The sequence below is a fragment of the Hermetia illucens genome, chromosome 6 (assembly GCF_905115235.1).
Source record: "Hermetia illucens chromosome 6, iHerIll2.2.curated.20191125, whole genome shotgun sequence".
Taxonomy (NCBI): Eukaryota; Metazoa; Arthropoda; class Insecta; order Diptera; family Stratiomyidae; genus Hermetia; species Hermetia illucens.
Genome location: NC_051854.1, coordinates 82,364,806 through 82,381,772, shown reverse-complemented (window position 1 = coordinate 82,381,772; position 16,967 = coordinate 82,364,806). Strand labels below are relative to the sequence as shown.

Genomic DNA, 16,967 nt, shown 5'->3' with positions numbered 1-16,967 from the left:
ACATTTAGGAATTAAATAACACTTGCTTCCACGTTACGTAACTCCAAAGAATATTTTTCATTTTTATAAATATTCTCTGCAGCAGATTATTCCAAACAAATTATTCTCAGTTAGGGGCTTAAAAACACAACGTAATAATTATTTTCATAGATTTTCATAAAATTTTCCAAATTTCACATCACAATTACGAAACGATTATGTAATGCTATTGAAGAAAAAATCGAAAAAAGTGTGGAAAAATACATTTAACAAAACATTTTCCTTTCTAGAATAGAAAATACTTTATAGATTTCACTTCATTTCCAATTTTTATTCACTCTAAAATTTCTTTTCTAATTTTCTAAAAATTACATAACACTTGCCAGAATCGTATCCACAACTAGCGCGATCCGTTTCAAAAGATATTCCTCCGAAAACTAGAATAGAAATCCTTAATAGATAAAACGCATTGACAAAATTCCTTCAGATATCCAGCGTAACCAGGGCAAGTATGATATTATTTATTTTTTGGGTGGCGCTGGGTTGACAAAAAAGTAAAAACTCACGACAAATGAATAAATCGCATCCCATCCCAGCGCCCCACGAAATTCATAAATAAAGTCACGACATCTTCCCATTTCAAAGTGACATCGCTAGGATATCCCCGGGCACGACATCCACGTCTGGTTAAATACTTCATTGATAAAACATGAACTCAACTGATTTCTGCATAAAAACTAGGCCCCAAAGGAAATGGAGTTAGGAAACGCTATTTCCACTTTGATTTCCTCATTCGAATTCCGACGGTTATTCATACAGGTTACACGCGTCAACAGGTTGTGGAGGACGAGGATATTTGTTTTGACTGGCTTCAGAGGAGTGAAAGGTGGAATTCATTTGTTCTAAGGGAGGAGACAGACTACGCTAATAAGATTCTGGATATTGTTTGAATATTAGTTTGCGTGTTCAGCAATGAAAGGACGTTTTGAATGGGTTTTGAGTACCTGTTACGGTAGCGCTTGGCAGGGGGTCACCATAGTATAAGTATCCTATATCGTGAGAACAAGACATATGGAATAAATGCAACATAACATTTGTAACTACTTCCGAATTTAGTATTTATGACCCGTTTGTTGATATTATAGTTAACTTGAAACTCCCAGTGGTGCAATTTCGCATTATTGAAGAAAAGTTGAAATATTTGGCCCTAAAGGATAAGAAAGACAGGAACATTTACGGAAAACAATAGTTTTAATTTTCAGTAGCAAAGAAATTATCAAAAATAGTTGAGTGTTAGCTTCTCGATCTTGTTACCCCAGATTCTATTCCCGGTCGTCAAGTATCTTCTGCGGTTTGGGTTGACTCGCTGCTGTAAGTTTATTACTTGCAAAGTGTTGAGTGTGGTGATAAAGAAACTGAGGAGCGAGTAGGTTCAGAACAAATTCCAAAGGACATGTATAGACTTTTCGAAAAAGGATCGTTTCCATAGACCAGATATTCTCAGTATCTCCGTTACTTCAGCAATTCTGAGAATCGCCTCGGGTAGGGTAGGTGAATACATTTACGCGCAGTGTTTTGGTTTCCCACAACGGTACGCCGTAGGACTATCAATTAAACAGCTCCCCATCATCGGAAACTTAGCCAAGAACCGTTTGTCACTTTTCTTCAGTCTAGAACCCGAGCTCAACCGCCTTCAAATCAGGAAATTCTTTCCCCAACAGGAAGGAAGGGGAGGAATAGTCGGTTCGAGGAACTCGTGCCATCCGACTCCTCCACCGGTCGAGCTGTATCTTTTTTGCAACGAGAAGAACCCGAACGTAATTCGCAACACGACCTCACCTGTGAGCGCTCCTCAGCATCTCCTCGACAATGTTGTTTGGAGAAAGATCATCATCATCATTAACGGCGCAACAACCAGTATCCGGTCTAGGCCTGCCTTAGTAAGGAACTCCGGAAGAGTGGAAGACTCATTAAAGCGCGTAAATTTGAAACCTTTCTGGTCCCACATTCGCAACTCCCGCTACCCTGCCCAGTTATCCCCTCCGTCCATTAAATTCTCTGACTTCTCAGCTAACTCCCCCAACAATCTTGTGATTTACTCTGCCGCTACTTTTCGTCAGTCTATGTTCCTCCCCCTTCCTCCGAATCCCTCCCGATAGTAGATGTAGCCTGCCCCGCATCGCCTACCATTCCCCTACTTACCCCTATCCTTGTCGAATACCTCATTGGCGAATTTGATGCCAAGGTCGGACCTGGCCACGATGGTCTTCCAAACCTCTTTTTGATCAAAACTGGTAAGTCCATCTCCCTTCCCCTATCTCTTATTTTCAACAAAAGCCTTGAAGAGAATCATTTTCCCAGCTTGTGGAAAGAGGCTCTCATTATCCCCATTCACAAAAGTGGCGATCGTTCGCTTGCCGAGAATTACCGTCCCATTTCCCTCCTCTCCTCCTGTTCCAAAATCCTGGAAAGATATGTCAGCGACTGGTTGTCCGCCCACTTTGGCCACCACATAGTGAAAGAACAGCACAACTTCGTTAAACATAGGTCCACTGCCTCCAACCTGCTTGAATTTACCAACTTTGTCGCCAAATGTCTAAATTCACGGCAAGAAGTACATATCATTTACACTGACTTCGCGAAAGCCTTCGACACTGTAAATCACAAGATACTTCTATCCAAACTCTCGTCCCTAAACGTTCCCATACCACTTGTTTTTTGGCTTGCCTCTTACCTTTCCAACCGATCCTGCCGCGTCTCTTTTGACGGCTGTACTTCCCGCTGCTTCTCCCCCTCTTCGGGCGTCCCACAGGGGTCTATTCTGGGTCCTTTGCTATTTTTATTCTTTATTAACGACCTTCCTCCCCTCCTTACTTGTCCCTGTTTGCTCTATGCAGACGACCTTAAGCTGTTTTCCGCTATATCGTCGCCTATAGACTGTGTTTCCCTTCAGAATAACCTGGACACTCTGGTTCGTTGGTGCTCGACCAATGGTTTAGCGCTAAACGTCAGAAAGTGTCACTCTATATGCCACTCCCTAAAATCCTCACCCACTTCTTTCTCCTACTCGCTTGACGGACATTCCTTATCCTGCTTAAATTCCACTCAAGACCTCGGAGTCACTTTCGACAATAAGCTCCGCTTTGACACCCATTGCCTCGATGTCATCAATCGAGCAGCAAAATTGTCAGGCTTTATTCTTCGCTCCTCCTCTGATTTTGACTCCATCCAACCCTCCTTAGCTCTCTTCAATTCCCTTGTGAGGAATACCCTCGAGTATTGTTCCGTGATCTGGTCACCCACTCGTCACTGTGATTGTCTTGCCCTTGAAAATGTGCAACGTAAATTCACCCGTTGTCTCTTCTTTAAGAAAAGCTTCCCTCGTGTGGATTATCCCTCCCGCCTCCGCTTTCTAAACCTTCCCTTCCCTAAACCGTAGATCCTATCTGGATCTATGCACATTCTTTAAACTTTCCTCGGGCCTGATGGACTGCTCCGCCGCTGACGAGATCACCTGCCGTCCTGCGTCTTATGACACACGTAACGCAGATATTTTCAACGTGCCTTTCGCGGAGCTCGAAGTCTATTTTCATTCCCCGATTCCCAGGCTTTGCCGTAATTATAATGCAAAACAGCTTGGTCCTTTTAACTTCCCTACTTTAAGTAATTTTAAACGTAGGATAAGTTTTTTACTTTCTCCTTCTCCTCCTGAGGACAATAATTAATTGGAATTCTATCTGTTTGTTGTCCGTTAATTAAATAAATAAACTCCAGACACCCCGCTTTTGCGCGAGCGAGGTCCAACACTTCGATATCCCCAAAAGCTATCTGGCGTCCTGACCTGCGTCATCACACCATCTCAGGCAGGGTCTGCCTCGTCTTCTTCTTTTTCAACTATAGATATTGCTCTTATAGACATCCTCACCCGTGCGGATTAGGTGATCTGCCCACCGCAACCTGTTGAGCCAGATTTTATCCACAATCAGAAGGTCGCGGTATCGCTTATAGACTTCATCGTTATAGAGGCTGCGAAATCGTCCATCCTCACGTAGGGGGCCAAAAATTCATCGGAGCATTCTTCTCTCGAACGCGGCCAAGAGTTCGCAATTTTTCTTGCTAAGAACCCAAGTATCTGAAGAATACATAAGGACTGGCAAGAACATAGGAGATTCGCCGTCACTCCTCTCCGTCCCCAGCTGCACATAAGACTGAAACCCGTTAATTTTGACTTGATTATCGACTTGCCAAGAGATATGGGATTCGTGGTCAGAATTCTCTTTTTAGCCCGGATGTCCACTTCGGTTTTTTTCCAGTGCAAGGTTGAAACCATGAGCAGCAATCCATCCGCTCACTCATCGTATCAATATACTAAGTCTGCTTGGGCCTGTTCGACAATGCGCCGAGCAGTAAACGTCGCGACATCATTTGTATAATCGACAATGCACGACTCTTCTCGCATGTCGGGTCTAAACAAACTATTATAGGAAGCGTTCCAGAGGTGCCGTCCTAGGATGGATCCCTGCACTACATCCAATATGACCTTCATCCTCCTCTGAGCGTCTCATAGAGCAGGGAGCGGTTCCTCAGATAATCCCTCAATATCTGTAAGAGATAGTTCAGCACGTGAAAAGTATTGTCTAGTGTGCCTAGAATGTTTTTACATCTTACGGAATTAAAGACATTTCTGACGTCAAGCTTTACGAAGAGCACCACCCGCCGAGCTCGGTGGCTGTGCGCCTCCGGTATCAACGACTTGCATGACAGCATTAACTTTGGATCTCCCTCCCTCATTCGCAGTTCTCTCTTCACCGAGAAACTTTCTCAAGGCTACTAGCTAGGACGCCGGTAGTATGTCACCTACGGAGTCAGCACTACTTGCTCGGGCAACTCGGCGACGCCACTCTCCGTTTCGTAAGCGACCCATTATGAATCGGTGATGACTTCTAAGGGGGGCGGTGTACTGATATGTCATTACTGCAACTACAGTTAGTTGTGTGTATAGTGCAATTGCGGCTGTTACGCATGGCCAGAAAATCTGCTTTCGTGAGAAATTGTCATCTTTTCTAACTGCGGGTCCAGCATTAAGTTGATGCGGATTTAGGACCCCACAATTCTCAAAAAAATTTGATCTTGCTGGGTGAGGTAGCGTCTGACGATTTGCCTCTGCCCTGGTAAGAAACTGTAAAGCCGACATCGCCTAATATATACAGCAGGATCACTCTCGAGACCATTCAACATTAACAACGGTCTAAGGCAAGAGGATACTTTATCATGCGTTCTCTTTAACCTGGCCCTGGGGAAAGTGATTCGTAGGACCAATACATCTATGGTGGCCAACGCTTTATTGTGCTCCGCGCCAGGGCGTCCCACGGGGATAAGAACTAGTGTGTGGGGAGGTGATCAAATCAGCGAGAGAGATCTGAACGAAGCTGGTTCCTCCCACAGGAATACGGACACGAAGGCGGGAAGGAAGAGGACGTATGCGCAAGCTGCAGCCTGGCTGCTGCCGTGGGGGTTTCCTCCAAGTCTCTCTGTCATTTTACCATCCTCCGGGAATGCCTGTGGAAAAGATTCTGGAGCCTGGCACGAAGCCATGATTTAACAATCAAAGTTTTCGCGATGGCTTCTCCATTTAGAGTAGACGAGGCTGCCTTAAAGTGGCTTCAGCAGGCAATCTCGTCTTTGAGTTCTGGCGGTCGGCCCAAGTTCACTATTGTGAACACTGAGCTACGCAGGAGAGAACATTTCGGATGTTGGTTGCTGGACCCTCGAAAGAAGACAGAGGACATCATCCGCATGCTGGATGAACAGACCCCCCCCCCCCCAAATATACAAACGTGGGGGGTTTCAACTTGGCATTTGAACTGAAGCAAAAGAGTCTGAATATGCTTAGGGGAAGTCACCATATGGTGTTCCACTTTTTCCTGTAGAGCATCATCTCCATTTTGAGAGCGAAGAATAATGATGGTCTTCGACTCACATATTATAGAGCAAATTGCAGCATCTTCGATGCGCTCTCCCACAATGGAGCTGCGTGCGGACGATATTACATACAAGGGCGGAACCCCCGTATGGGGGTTCGCACTGGTGAACGGACTACAGAGTGAATCGTACCTGCTAGTAACTTCTCCTACACCTTCCAAGGAACAGACGGAAGAACGGGAAGCCAGAGACGTGAACGGAACTAACTTGAAGCCAGTACGAGTGATCAAACTATGCAAACTTGACACCGCAAACCAGTCAAGGTGCTAAGTGGAAAACAGACGAATGCTCTGCGGGATGAGATGAAACTTCTCATGGCTGAGGACATCGGAACTACGGTACCTCCAAGTCCGGCTTTTCTCAGAGAAATCAAACACAAGGGGATCGAGTCTCTGGCGGTACGGTGCCGGGGAAACTTCGCCGCTAACGGACTGCGGTATATGATTCTAACTGTTTTCCATGCCACATTAGACTAAGTTTATGTCAAAAAACATAAACATGTTGGCAGCGAGGCTGACAAAGCTGCAGGACTTCCCCTATATTTTTCTGGTGCAAGAGCCGTGGGTTACGATTTGACAGAATCTGTGGATTGGAGCAGTAAAGGGGGCTAGGATCTTCTACAATGAAATATCCACAAAACCGGGAGCTTGCGCCCTGATGTCAAGACGGTTAGAGGCAACCATGCTGAGACAGTTCTGTTCCCAGGACTTAGTTATGGTCATCGTACAATATCAAATAAATGGCAAGAGGAAAAACATCATAGTTGCGTCTGCATATTTACCCTATGATTTTTTGTATCCTCCACGGACGCAAGGACTTAGGGATCTGGTGGCGTATGCAGAATCAAATGGTCTCGAACTCTTAATAGGTTGCAATGCGAATGCTCAACATATTTGTTGGGGCAGTAGCAAATGCAAACCAAGAAGAGAGAAGCTATTTGATTTCATCACTTCAGCTGGTCTTACGACTGCAAACGTAGGGTGCGTTCTAACAATCTGTGCCTCAAACGTGTTAGAGTTGATTACACACTGGCGAGTGCTAGACGAGGTCACATTGTCAGATATCTAGAATTCAATCTGACTATTGCAGGCGAACAGTCTGCAGTACAAAGATGGAATCCTAGGAAAACAGATTGGAAAAAGTTCAATGAACTTCTTAGCAATAAAGTATTCCATTCCCTAGGCGACTAAGGACTCCTTTGGCGCTGGAAGATGAATTGAAAACTCTGAACTGCACACTTTTAGAGTGCTATGAAAAGGCTTGTCCTATTTCCCGGGGCCAAAGCGGTAAAACCGTTCCTTGGTGGAACCGGAAAAAACTCAGGAAATCAACCAGGCTACTTCAGAAGCGTTGCAAGCACGTAACTGGTTAAATTTCAGGAACTCACAGCGTGAATATAAGAGGCTCGTTAGGTGTTCGAAACAAGACTCCTTTAGAGCGTACTGTGAGGAACTGAAAGGCGAAAGAGAGACTTGAAGGCTGTGCAGAGTCCTCAAAAGGGATGAGTCGGTCAAGTTGGATTCTCTTAGAAAATCCGACGGTAATTTCACGAGCTCCAGACTGAATTCAGTTTAGACCCTCCTGGAAGTACACCACCCGGGGGAACGGGTGAGAGAAGTCGCAGGGGGAGAGCTGACGGTTGTTGCAACCCCTTCAACACGCAAGTGCTGCAACGGGAACTGGAACACTGCGAAAGCGGTTGTTACCCATGAAAAGGAGAGAGCTGCCATACTGTCCTTTGAATATTTCAAAGCACCTGGCAAGGATGGCATCTATCAGGCAATACTAAAGGAAGGTATGGAGCACTTAGAGCAACCTCTAAGAAATATTTTTTGATAATGTCTTATTCTGGACTATGTGTCTCCCTCTTGGCAAAAGGTCAAGGTAGTCTTCATATCGAAACCTGGGAAAGGTAAGTATTAACACATCGTTCAATAAGTCCCGGGACTAACTATGAAAACAACATTTTATCGGCAATATTCTTTATTATTCATCAACATAATCTCCTTCAAGGGTTATACAATCATTCCAACGCTTCTCTAACTTTTCAATGCCATGTTTGTAGAACGATTTGTCTTTTGACTCAAAATGAGCCTCAGTAGCAGCGATCACCTCCTCATTTGAGCCAAATCTTTTTCCCTGGAGCATCTTTTTGAGATCCGCAAAGAGCCAGTAGTCGCTGGGGGCCAAATCCGGCGAGTACGGAGGATGAGGAAGCAGTTGGAATCCTAATTCGTTGAATTTGGTCATCGTTTTGATTGACTTGTGCCACGGTACGCTGTCTTGATGAAAGATGACTTTCTTCTTCTTCATGTGTGGGCGTTTTTTTCGCTATTTCGGCCTTCAAACGATCCAATAACACCATGTAGTAGTCGCTATTGATGATTTTTCCTTTTTCGAGGTAGTCAATGAAAATTATACCATTCGCATCCCAGAATACGGACGCCATCACTTTGCGGGCCGACTGTTGTGTTTTTGGACGCTTCGGGCGGCTTTTACCGGTCGTACACCATTCAGCTGACTGTCGACTTGACTCCGGAGTGAAATGGTGAATCCATGTTTCGTCCACTGTCACATATCGACGCAAAAAATCCTGTTTATTGCGAGTAAACAGTGCCAAACAGCTCTCCGAATCATTGATACGTTGTTGCTTTTGTTCCATTGTGAGCAAACGCGGCAGCCATTTGGAAAAACCCTTTTTCATAGCCAATTTTTGGTGCAAAATAGTAAATGCACTACCAGTTGATATGTTCACCATCTTAGCTATCTCGCGCACTTTCATTTTGCGGTGACCCATCACGATTTTCAATACTTGCTTGGTGTTTTCGGGAGTTACTCCCTCATTTGGCCGACCCGAACGTTCCGCATCATTTGTATCAGCACGACCGCGTTTCATGTCGAAAATCACCGATAAATGGTTGTTTTCGACGGAGTAGGGTCCGGATAACGTTTTTCAAGCCATTGCTGAGCTTGAACAGTGTTTTTTCCCCATTAGAAAACAATGTTTTATCAACACACGAAACTCGTTTTGGTCCATTTTTTCACGATTGCAAAGGTAACGTCAGTTTAACCACTATAGCTTTCTTGGTTATGTTTCGAATTACATCAAATTTTGACACATCTTATCTGAAGGTTGGTACTTCTGAACCGTGGTATATAAATGGCATTATTAGCGCCATTTCTACGTTAGTCCCGGGACTTATTGAACGATGTGTTAATCGAAAGAATTTCAGACGGATCACCTTGACTTCATTCTTGCTGAAAGCTTTGGAGAAACCGGTGGAGCGTCTCTTTCGTGGAAATGCTCTTAGGTCGCACTCACTTAATGAGAACCAACATCGTGGAAAGCCCTGTAAATCTGCTCTTCATTCTTTGGTCACAAAGATAAAGGATGCAACTTTGAATGGTGAGTGTGCGATGAAGGCGTTCGTGGACATTGAAAGGGCTTTTGACTGTGCCCCTTTTTAAAAACTTTGTGATACCGCCATGGTGTTGAAGATGCTTTAATTAAGTAGATCCATGCTATGCTAACGCAGAGATTACTGTGCGCTGAGGTGGGTGTCGATCGCTATCTGACAGCAGAAGTAACAAAACGCTACCCCCAAAGAGGTGTGCTTTCGCCAACTCTGTGGAGGATGATGATCAATTCACTACTATGTGAACTGCAAAATCTGCCAATACACGCTCAAGCTTATGCTGATGTCGTGGCTGTGCTTGCTGTTAATCGGGATCTAGGAACGGTGTGTAGAAATATACAACATGCCGTTGATTTGATAGACAGTTGGTGTCTCAGACATGGTCTTTCAGTTAATCCAAATAAAACCACAATGTTATTATTCATAAAAAGGGGAAAACTGGATGGACTTTGCCTTTCTGAGATGAGGGGTACTACCCCTCAACTCTCCGAAGAAGTGAAATATCTGGGAGTCACTCTAGATAAAAAATTTCTTTGGAACAAACATGGAGAGGTAAAGATGAAACGAGTTCTCACAGCTTATGGGCTGTGCAGACGGATCTTTGCCTCGACATGGGGACTCAGGCCTCATGTGGTAATGTGGATATACGTTGCTATTATTAAGCAGATGTTCGTATATGCATCCGAAGTGTGGTGGGTTAAAATGAGATAAAAGGTTTTCACCGTAAACTATCTGATGCCATGAGCACGACATCCGGCGCAGCTCTAAACGCATTATTCGATTTGAATCCCCTGGATATATTTATTCAAAGCACTGCAATTAAAGCAGTTCATAGACTAATTCGATTAGATCCCTGAGCAAACAGTTACTGCGAGTACTAAATTCAGTTCTTACAATGCCTGTCGATTCTCGTGACCCCATACATCTGTTTAGTAGAAGATATGAAGTCACATAGAAAGATAGAATAGATAGATAGAACATAGAAAGAACTGGGAAGTCCCAGAGGAATGTATGGCGGGACATATGGAAGTCTTCTACACCGATGGCTCAAAAACAGAACAGGGTTCAGGAGCCGAAGTCTACCTCTCGAATGAAAACGAGAATTGAACTTTTCCTTTGGGACAATATGCAAAGGTTTTTCAAGCCCAAGTTTATGCGATCCTAAGGGCGACAAACTGGGTGATTGACGCGCGGTTGAAGGGCAGGCGCATCGCAATCTGCAGTGCTTGCTGCATTGTGTAGTCCTTTGATCACATCGAAAATCGATCAGGAATGTAGAAACTGTTTGAACTCTATCTCTCTCTGGGCACCTGGTCACTGTGGCGTAGAGGGAAATGAAATCTTGAATCTTTAGCGAAAGGGGGCCAATCTCCCCTATACCGGGACCGGAACCAGCAATTGGAGTATCAGTAGCATTGGCTAAGTCTGTCTTCAACTGGGAACAAACTTCCCACAATGGTAGGTGGCAGATCCTAAATGCTGCAAGACGCACCAAACTTTCCTGCCAAAGTTCATCCTATTGAAAAGCAGCAGGACTTGCAGGAGTATTGTGAACATTCTGACAGGCCATAATTCACTAGCTGGGCATATGTTCAGAATAGGAATTATTCAAGATGATACGTGTCCCTCTTGTAATGAGGAAGCGGAATCCACCATCAGGCATCAGATCTTTGGTGCCGATGTTCTCCAATTGCGACGGGTAACATCACATCCACTAACGGAAACCCTGCGATACGTTAACGAATTCGGAATATACCCTTGTGTCCCGTGGGAGTGGCGAGTACAATAGCCAACACGGCCTAAGTGCTCAGAAGCTGTAGCTTCTCGCCCACCACATTCTCGATCCTGGCTAGCAAAGAGGGAAGCCTGTGTCGATGGATCACTCCGGTGGAGCACCAGTGTTTGCAAGCGGACTTTAACCGTCAACATCGTCAAATTTTTATTTTTTTTTTGGAATAACTCTCCTCTCTTGGTTGTCTCCGGCCACGCAGACCAATCCCATTAAGTCATTACACATCAAAATAAACTCTTGCCAAAAACAAGGCATTTTAAAATTAAAGCAGGAAAGCAGGGGGGGGGGGGGATTTATATCTTTTTAGACCCTAAGAAATCAGCCAAAAAGGCGACATAAAACTCCCTCCTTATTACATTGGGGAGTTTTCATTATACATTCATCACATTCCAATGTTAACATAACCAGTATTTGTTTATCAGGACGTCTCAAAAGTTTACTTGCGCCATTATTCTTGTTATTCGTTACAGATGACTTTCAAAACAAAATTCATAGTCAACTTCATTCTATTTTAAAATTTAACAACCTTTTTTTGGAAAGCCGCTTTTAAATGAACAAACAATTTTTTCTACAAAATCCCATTACAAACAGCTAATTAGGACAAAGTTAAATGGTTTCTTCGGAATTCTTTATTTTAGACACAATTTAAATTAGATGTACAAATGGACGTATATCACTAATTAGCACTAACATCGCTAATTTTTTGTAAGCAGTAAATGAATTTTTGATGATTCTGTGTTCCATTTATTATAAAACCCTATACTTTCTTTAAAACCATATGAACCATAGAATATCAAACAAATATTGCCATTTAAATAGATATACGTAATTTGTAACCACAAGGATATCTGACGTCAGAAACTTACGAAAATTCTGATGAAAAATAGAATAATAATAATGCTACCGGTTATGCAAAATGAAATCTTTTTAATTTATCGCAATTCACTATGTACATGATTAACATTGCCTAATCATTGAGCCAATAGTATTGGAAATAAACCGTCTCCAGCCCCAATGGTTCATGTATCTCATTTCGACGGTCCCAGAAGTATCTTTTCTTTCCCTCTCGGAAATGAAAACATATCGTCGGTCGGATACATCTTGGAAGAACGTGTATACCTTGAAAAAGTTTCGTATCCACTCTCAACAACAAATCCAAAACAAACCTAAACTACTGCGAACCGTTTAAAGTTGAAAAATTCGCAAAAAATATAAATTGGAACCACTGATTGCAATTCTCATTTAGTATACACGCGAAACAGCCAGGTGTAGGTCTGAATCGACGCGAGAATCAATTAGCGTGTAGCGTGTATACCTTAAGTTTCGAAAGTATCTAGATTTCGTTAGTATTATAGTTGGAACGGAAATATCTGAAGAGAACAAAATGCAAACGAGTGTTTTATTGATATTCGGGGCTGTGGTTTGTTTTAGTTCCTGCTTCGCTAAGTTACGTAAGTGTCGCTTTAATAAAAATCTGGTTTGGATAATTTATCTTTGATTTAAAAATCTTTACTCTAGAATCAGATAAAAGCCTTTTATACAACCTCGTTCACCCTCATAATATGCATATCCTCATCTCTTATAGCTGCGGATATTGAACTGTGCAAAGCGGAAGATGTGCAGTGCATTGCTCGGGTAACAACCGGAATTATTCAAAGCAATCCGAAAGGACGATCGGATCTCGGAATTCCACCTTTAGATCCATTCCGCATCAATTCACTTGTGATTAGTCAAGGCGCCACCGGAGCGTTGAACCTGGATCTGAGCTTCAAAAATATCGACATTGTCGGATTCTCCAATACCAAAATTGATCGCGCTGTGTAAGAATTTTACTATTTATTTATTTCTGGTTTGGTTCATTGAAAACCGCGAAGGTCGTTGCCGAGATGCTAGTGGAAATCATCTGGGCAGTTGAAAGTGGTAGCCAAAAATGGAAGATGATTGAATGTGTAGTCATAACTAGTGTGAGATAGCTGGACCCGTCTGTACGTAATTTAGTGTGTGAATTGTTTGTACACAAAGTGGATGCTCGTGTGTCGATAATCAGTTAATAATGCCAATTCAGTCTGCTCAGAAGGTGTTAATTTATATGCAAACTTTAGAAGGCGTATTTCGTTGCTATCGCTAAAAAGTGATCATGCAGAATATCTGTAAGACGTAAATATGATGCGTTAGATACTTCAGCAAAGAATTCTTCTGCAAAATTCATGCAATGTGTCGTAAATGAAAAGAATTTTGCAGGATTTCAAGTGAAAAAAAGACCTTTTGCAACTAACAACGATGTGGTACACCTCTTTGACAGTAATTGTCCTCTTCCTTCCGTGGACCTTAAAGACAATAAACCGGGACATACCAGAAATGCACGCGGCAACCTGTATTCAATTATAAGCTTTTTGAGTCCCTAATAAACTCTTCATCATATCCCTATTCCGTGAAAAAGACTTCGGGACATAAAACCGAAAAATTGGCTCTGAAGCTAATATCTGTTCGTGATAATAAAAAACTTGCGAATCAGAACCAACCTGTCACACCCCTTTCAAACCCACATCAAATAGATTTTCAAAAATTTTGGAAGCCAAGGAACAGGTATCCATGTCAGTTTGAAACTTCTTACCTAACTTTAAGCCTTTTTTGATAAAATTCAATTTTAAGCTAAGTTAGCTCTTAGTTTGTTTCAATCACTTTATTCCGCCCGCTATTTTAAACCTCGCCCCTAGCTAACTGTATGTCACACCCTCGATCCCATTGCACCGAAATCGAATACCACCTCGGCTTGGATTTCGGATTAGAACTTTCTCCCTATTTGCCCAAGTTCAAACGGAAAATAAACTGAAACCATTTGAGCTGAAATACTTGAAAAGCAGCCCCAAAACGCTACTTTGATGGCAACAATATAACTTAATGACACAACCAGTTTCTCCATCACTCAAATTGCCCTTACCAATTTTTCAGTCATTTACACATCTTGGTTTTTCAGTACTGTCCCAATATGTCCGCCCTGAACATATTAACTGTCAACTCTCCATTTCTGCCAGGTTTCCAATAAAAAGGAAATGCAAACATTCTTCTTCTTATCTCAACAACCATAATCCTTGCATTTGTCTTCAAAGAATTTCTCGTCTTTTTTATAAACAATTTCTTGCTATTAACATTATAACTCCATCAACATATTTTACTAGAAAAGTCCTCTTCTCTTTGAAGCGTCGCTTATAAGTTGAGGTTATAGTTCCTAAACTGCCAGCCCAAACCTAAAAGGCATCATCATCATCATCATCAACGACGCAACAACTGGTATCCGGTATAGGCCTACCTCAATTAGGAACTCCAGACATCCCGGTTTTGTGCCGAGACGCTGCCTGGCGTCCTGACTGACGCCATTGTTCCATCCCAGGCAGGGTCTGCCTCGCTTTCTTCTTCTACCATAGATATTGCCCTTATAGACTTTTCGGGCTAGATCATCCTCATCAATACCGATTAAGTGGCCCACCAATTGCAACCTATTGAGCCGAATTTTACCCACAATCTGTCGGTCATGATATCGCTCGTAGACTTCGTCGTTATGTTGGTTTCGGAATCGTCCATCCTCATGTAAGGTACCACACACTCTTCGGAGGATTCTTCTCTCCAACGCGGCCAAGAGTTCGTAATTTTTCTTGCTAACAACCCAAGTCTCCGAGGAATACATGAGGACTGGCAAGATCATTGTCCTCCATTGTTCACCGATGTTCTGGTTGTTCAGTAGTTCATGAGAATACTCAACCCATCGCTCCAATATGCCCATTCTGTCGGAAATCAAATTTCCCTCCTTATCTCGGCAGGGTGAACATCGAGATATGTAAGGCTTCATCCTGCTGACTTGTTGTTAAAACTTCCGCGCCTGGTGCGGTTGCTCCCTGTATTTTTCGAGTTCACAGACCTGTTGGCTCTCCCAGGCTCCGTTTTCCGTCTGTGAAGTCGCTTCGTGATAACTCTCTGCGCGTGCTCGCGTCCTTTGAGAATGCAACATTAGTCGGTATGCAGCATTCCTCCGTTCCGTAGCTAGCTTACATTCATTATCAAATCAGTCGTTCCGACTTTTTTTACAGCTGGGGCCAAGTATGTTTGTGGCCGAATTTATGATAACGCTCTTCAGGCGATTGTGAAGATCATGTGTTGATGCTTCATCTCCAGGGTCCCTGTTGACTGCGGAGGGCTATGTTGTGAATGGCTTCAGTTTTAACTCGCACCTAATGGTCAGAGGAGATTCTGGCTGGTGTTGTTATTCGAGCTCGGAGCACCATGCCAACGAGATAATGATCCTAGTCTATATTAACTCCCCCATATGTTCTAACATTTCAAGGCTGAGAGGTTGCCGCGTTCGATCAACACGTGGTCAACTTGGTTAAAAGTGGTCCCGTTTGGAGAGGCCCACGTTTGCTTGTGGACCGCTTTCCGCGTAAACCAGGTGCTTCCAATAACCATTTCGTGTGACACTGCTAATTAAATAATCCTAGGTCCGTTATTGTTTATATTTTCATGTAAGCTATGGGAGCCAACGTACCGCCTGACTACGGGCTCCATCCCTACTTGGCTGTTAAAATCCCCAAATATCATTTTGATATCATATCCGGGGCAGGCTTCTAGGCTTTGTACTGCCTTGTAGAATGTATCCTTCCCCGCATGTAGTTTCTTCAGCAGAGGCATGAACGTTAATGAGGTTTATATTTCTAAACTTACCTCGCAAGCGCAGAGTGCATAGCCTTTCGCTTATGTTTTCAAAGCCGATAAGAGCAAGTTTCATTTTCTTGCTGACTAAGAAACCTACTCCGAGCACATGGTTTACTGGATGGCCGCTATAATATATGGTGTAGTGGCTCTTCTCCAGGAAACCGGCCCCTGTCCATCGCATCTCTTGCAACGCTGTTACATCAGCCTTATATTGGGACAGGGTATCGGCTAGCTGCTCAGCAGCATTCGATCTGTACAGGGAGCGCACGTTCCATGAGAAAATGCGCAAATCGTTTATCCGTTGTCGTTGTTGGGTTCGTCGTTTTGAAATTCATCCTGCTCGACACTCCTTCCGTGGCTTCGTAACATCGATTTTCCATGTAAGGTTGTCAGCCCTAACCAACCCCCAACCTGCTGGACCAGATGGAACAATTTGTCGGATTTTTAAGCGCGGGAGACTTACCTTTATCCTTCTCGGTCTGCAAGCTTTTCGTTAACAAAGAGCTGCCACTGGCCACTACGTGGAGGTGGAGGTAGGATTTGGTAGTAGAGCTGTTAGTGTTGGTTCAGCAGGCGTTTCCCAGGGTTTATGCTCCATCACCTATACTACCTTTGACCACCATTGATGTGCAGCCAGAGATCTCGTGTCTCGGGTCGTTCTTCTTCGATGTTGATAAAGTCAGCATAGGACAACAGTTGGGTGAACTTAAAGAGAGTTGTACCCCTCACATCTACTTCAGCATCACGGACCACTTTTTCCAAGGCCAGGTTAAAGAGGACACGTGATAGGGCATCCCCTTGTCATAGACCATTGTTGATGCCGAATGGTCTCTTCCTGCTGCTTTTATCTATTCATTTTGACATTGGCTATGCTATCATAGGCGGCTTTAAAGTCGATGAAAAGATGGTACAACTAATGTAGACAGAAAATCTGATCTGTTGCTGGTTTGCGGGAGTTAAGCCTCTTTGGAGTGAGCCAATGATATTCTGGACGTATGGGGCTATCCGACCTAGCAAGATAGGAGAGAATATCTTACAGGTGCCCTGCGTGATATATCCCTTTTTATATATGAGATAGATAATGCCTCGTG

The 16,967-nt window shown here is 43.4% G+C and overlaps 2 protein-coding genes across 6 annotated transcripts in view; one reads left to right on the top strand and one right to left on the bottom strand.

The window, feature by feature from the left end:
- The window catches only part of LOC119660274 (dynein beta chain, ciliary), a 146,923-nt gene that overhangs the window by 114,364 nt on the left and 15,592 nt on the right, over positions 1-16,967 (bottom strand). The window lies entirely within an intron of this gene.
- LOC119660057 overlaps positions 12,401-16,967 on the top strand; it is a 38,347-nt gene continuing 33,780 nt past the window's right edge. The window contains exons 1-2 of the mRNA XM_038068435.1: positions 12,401-12,620; positions 12,755-12,989. Coding sequence (XP_037924363.1) covers positions 12,554-12,620; positions 12,755-12,989 — 302 coding nt within the window. The 5' untranslated portion in view covers positions 12,401-12,553. The remainder of the gene's footprint in view (positions 12,621-12,754; positions 12,990-16,967) is intronic.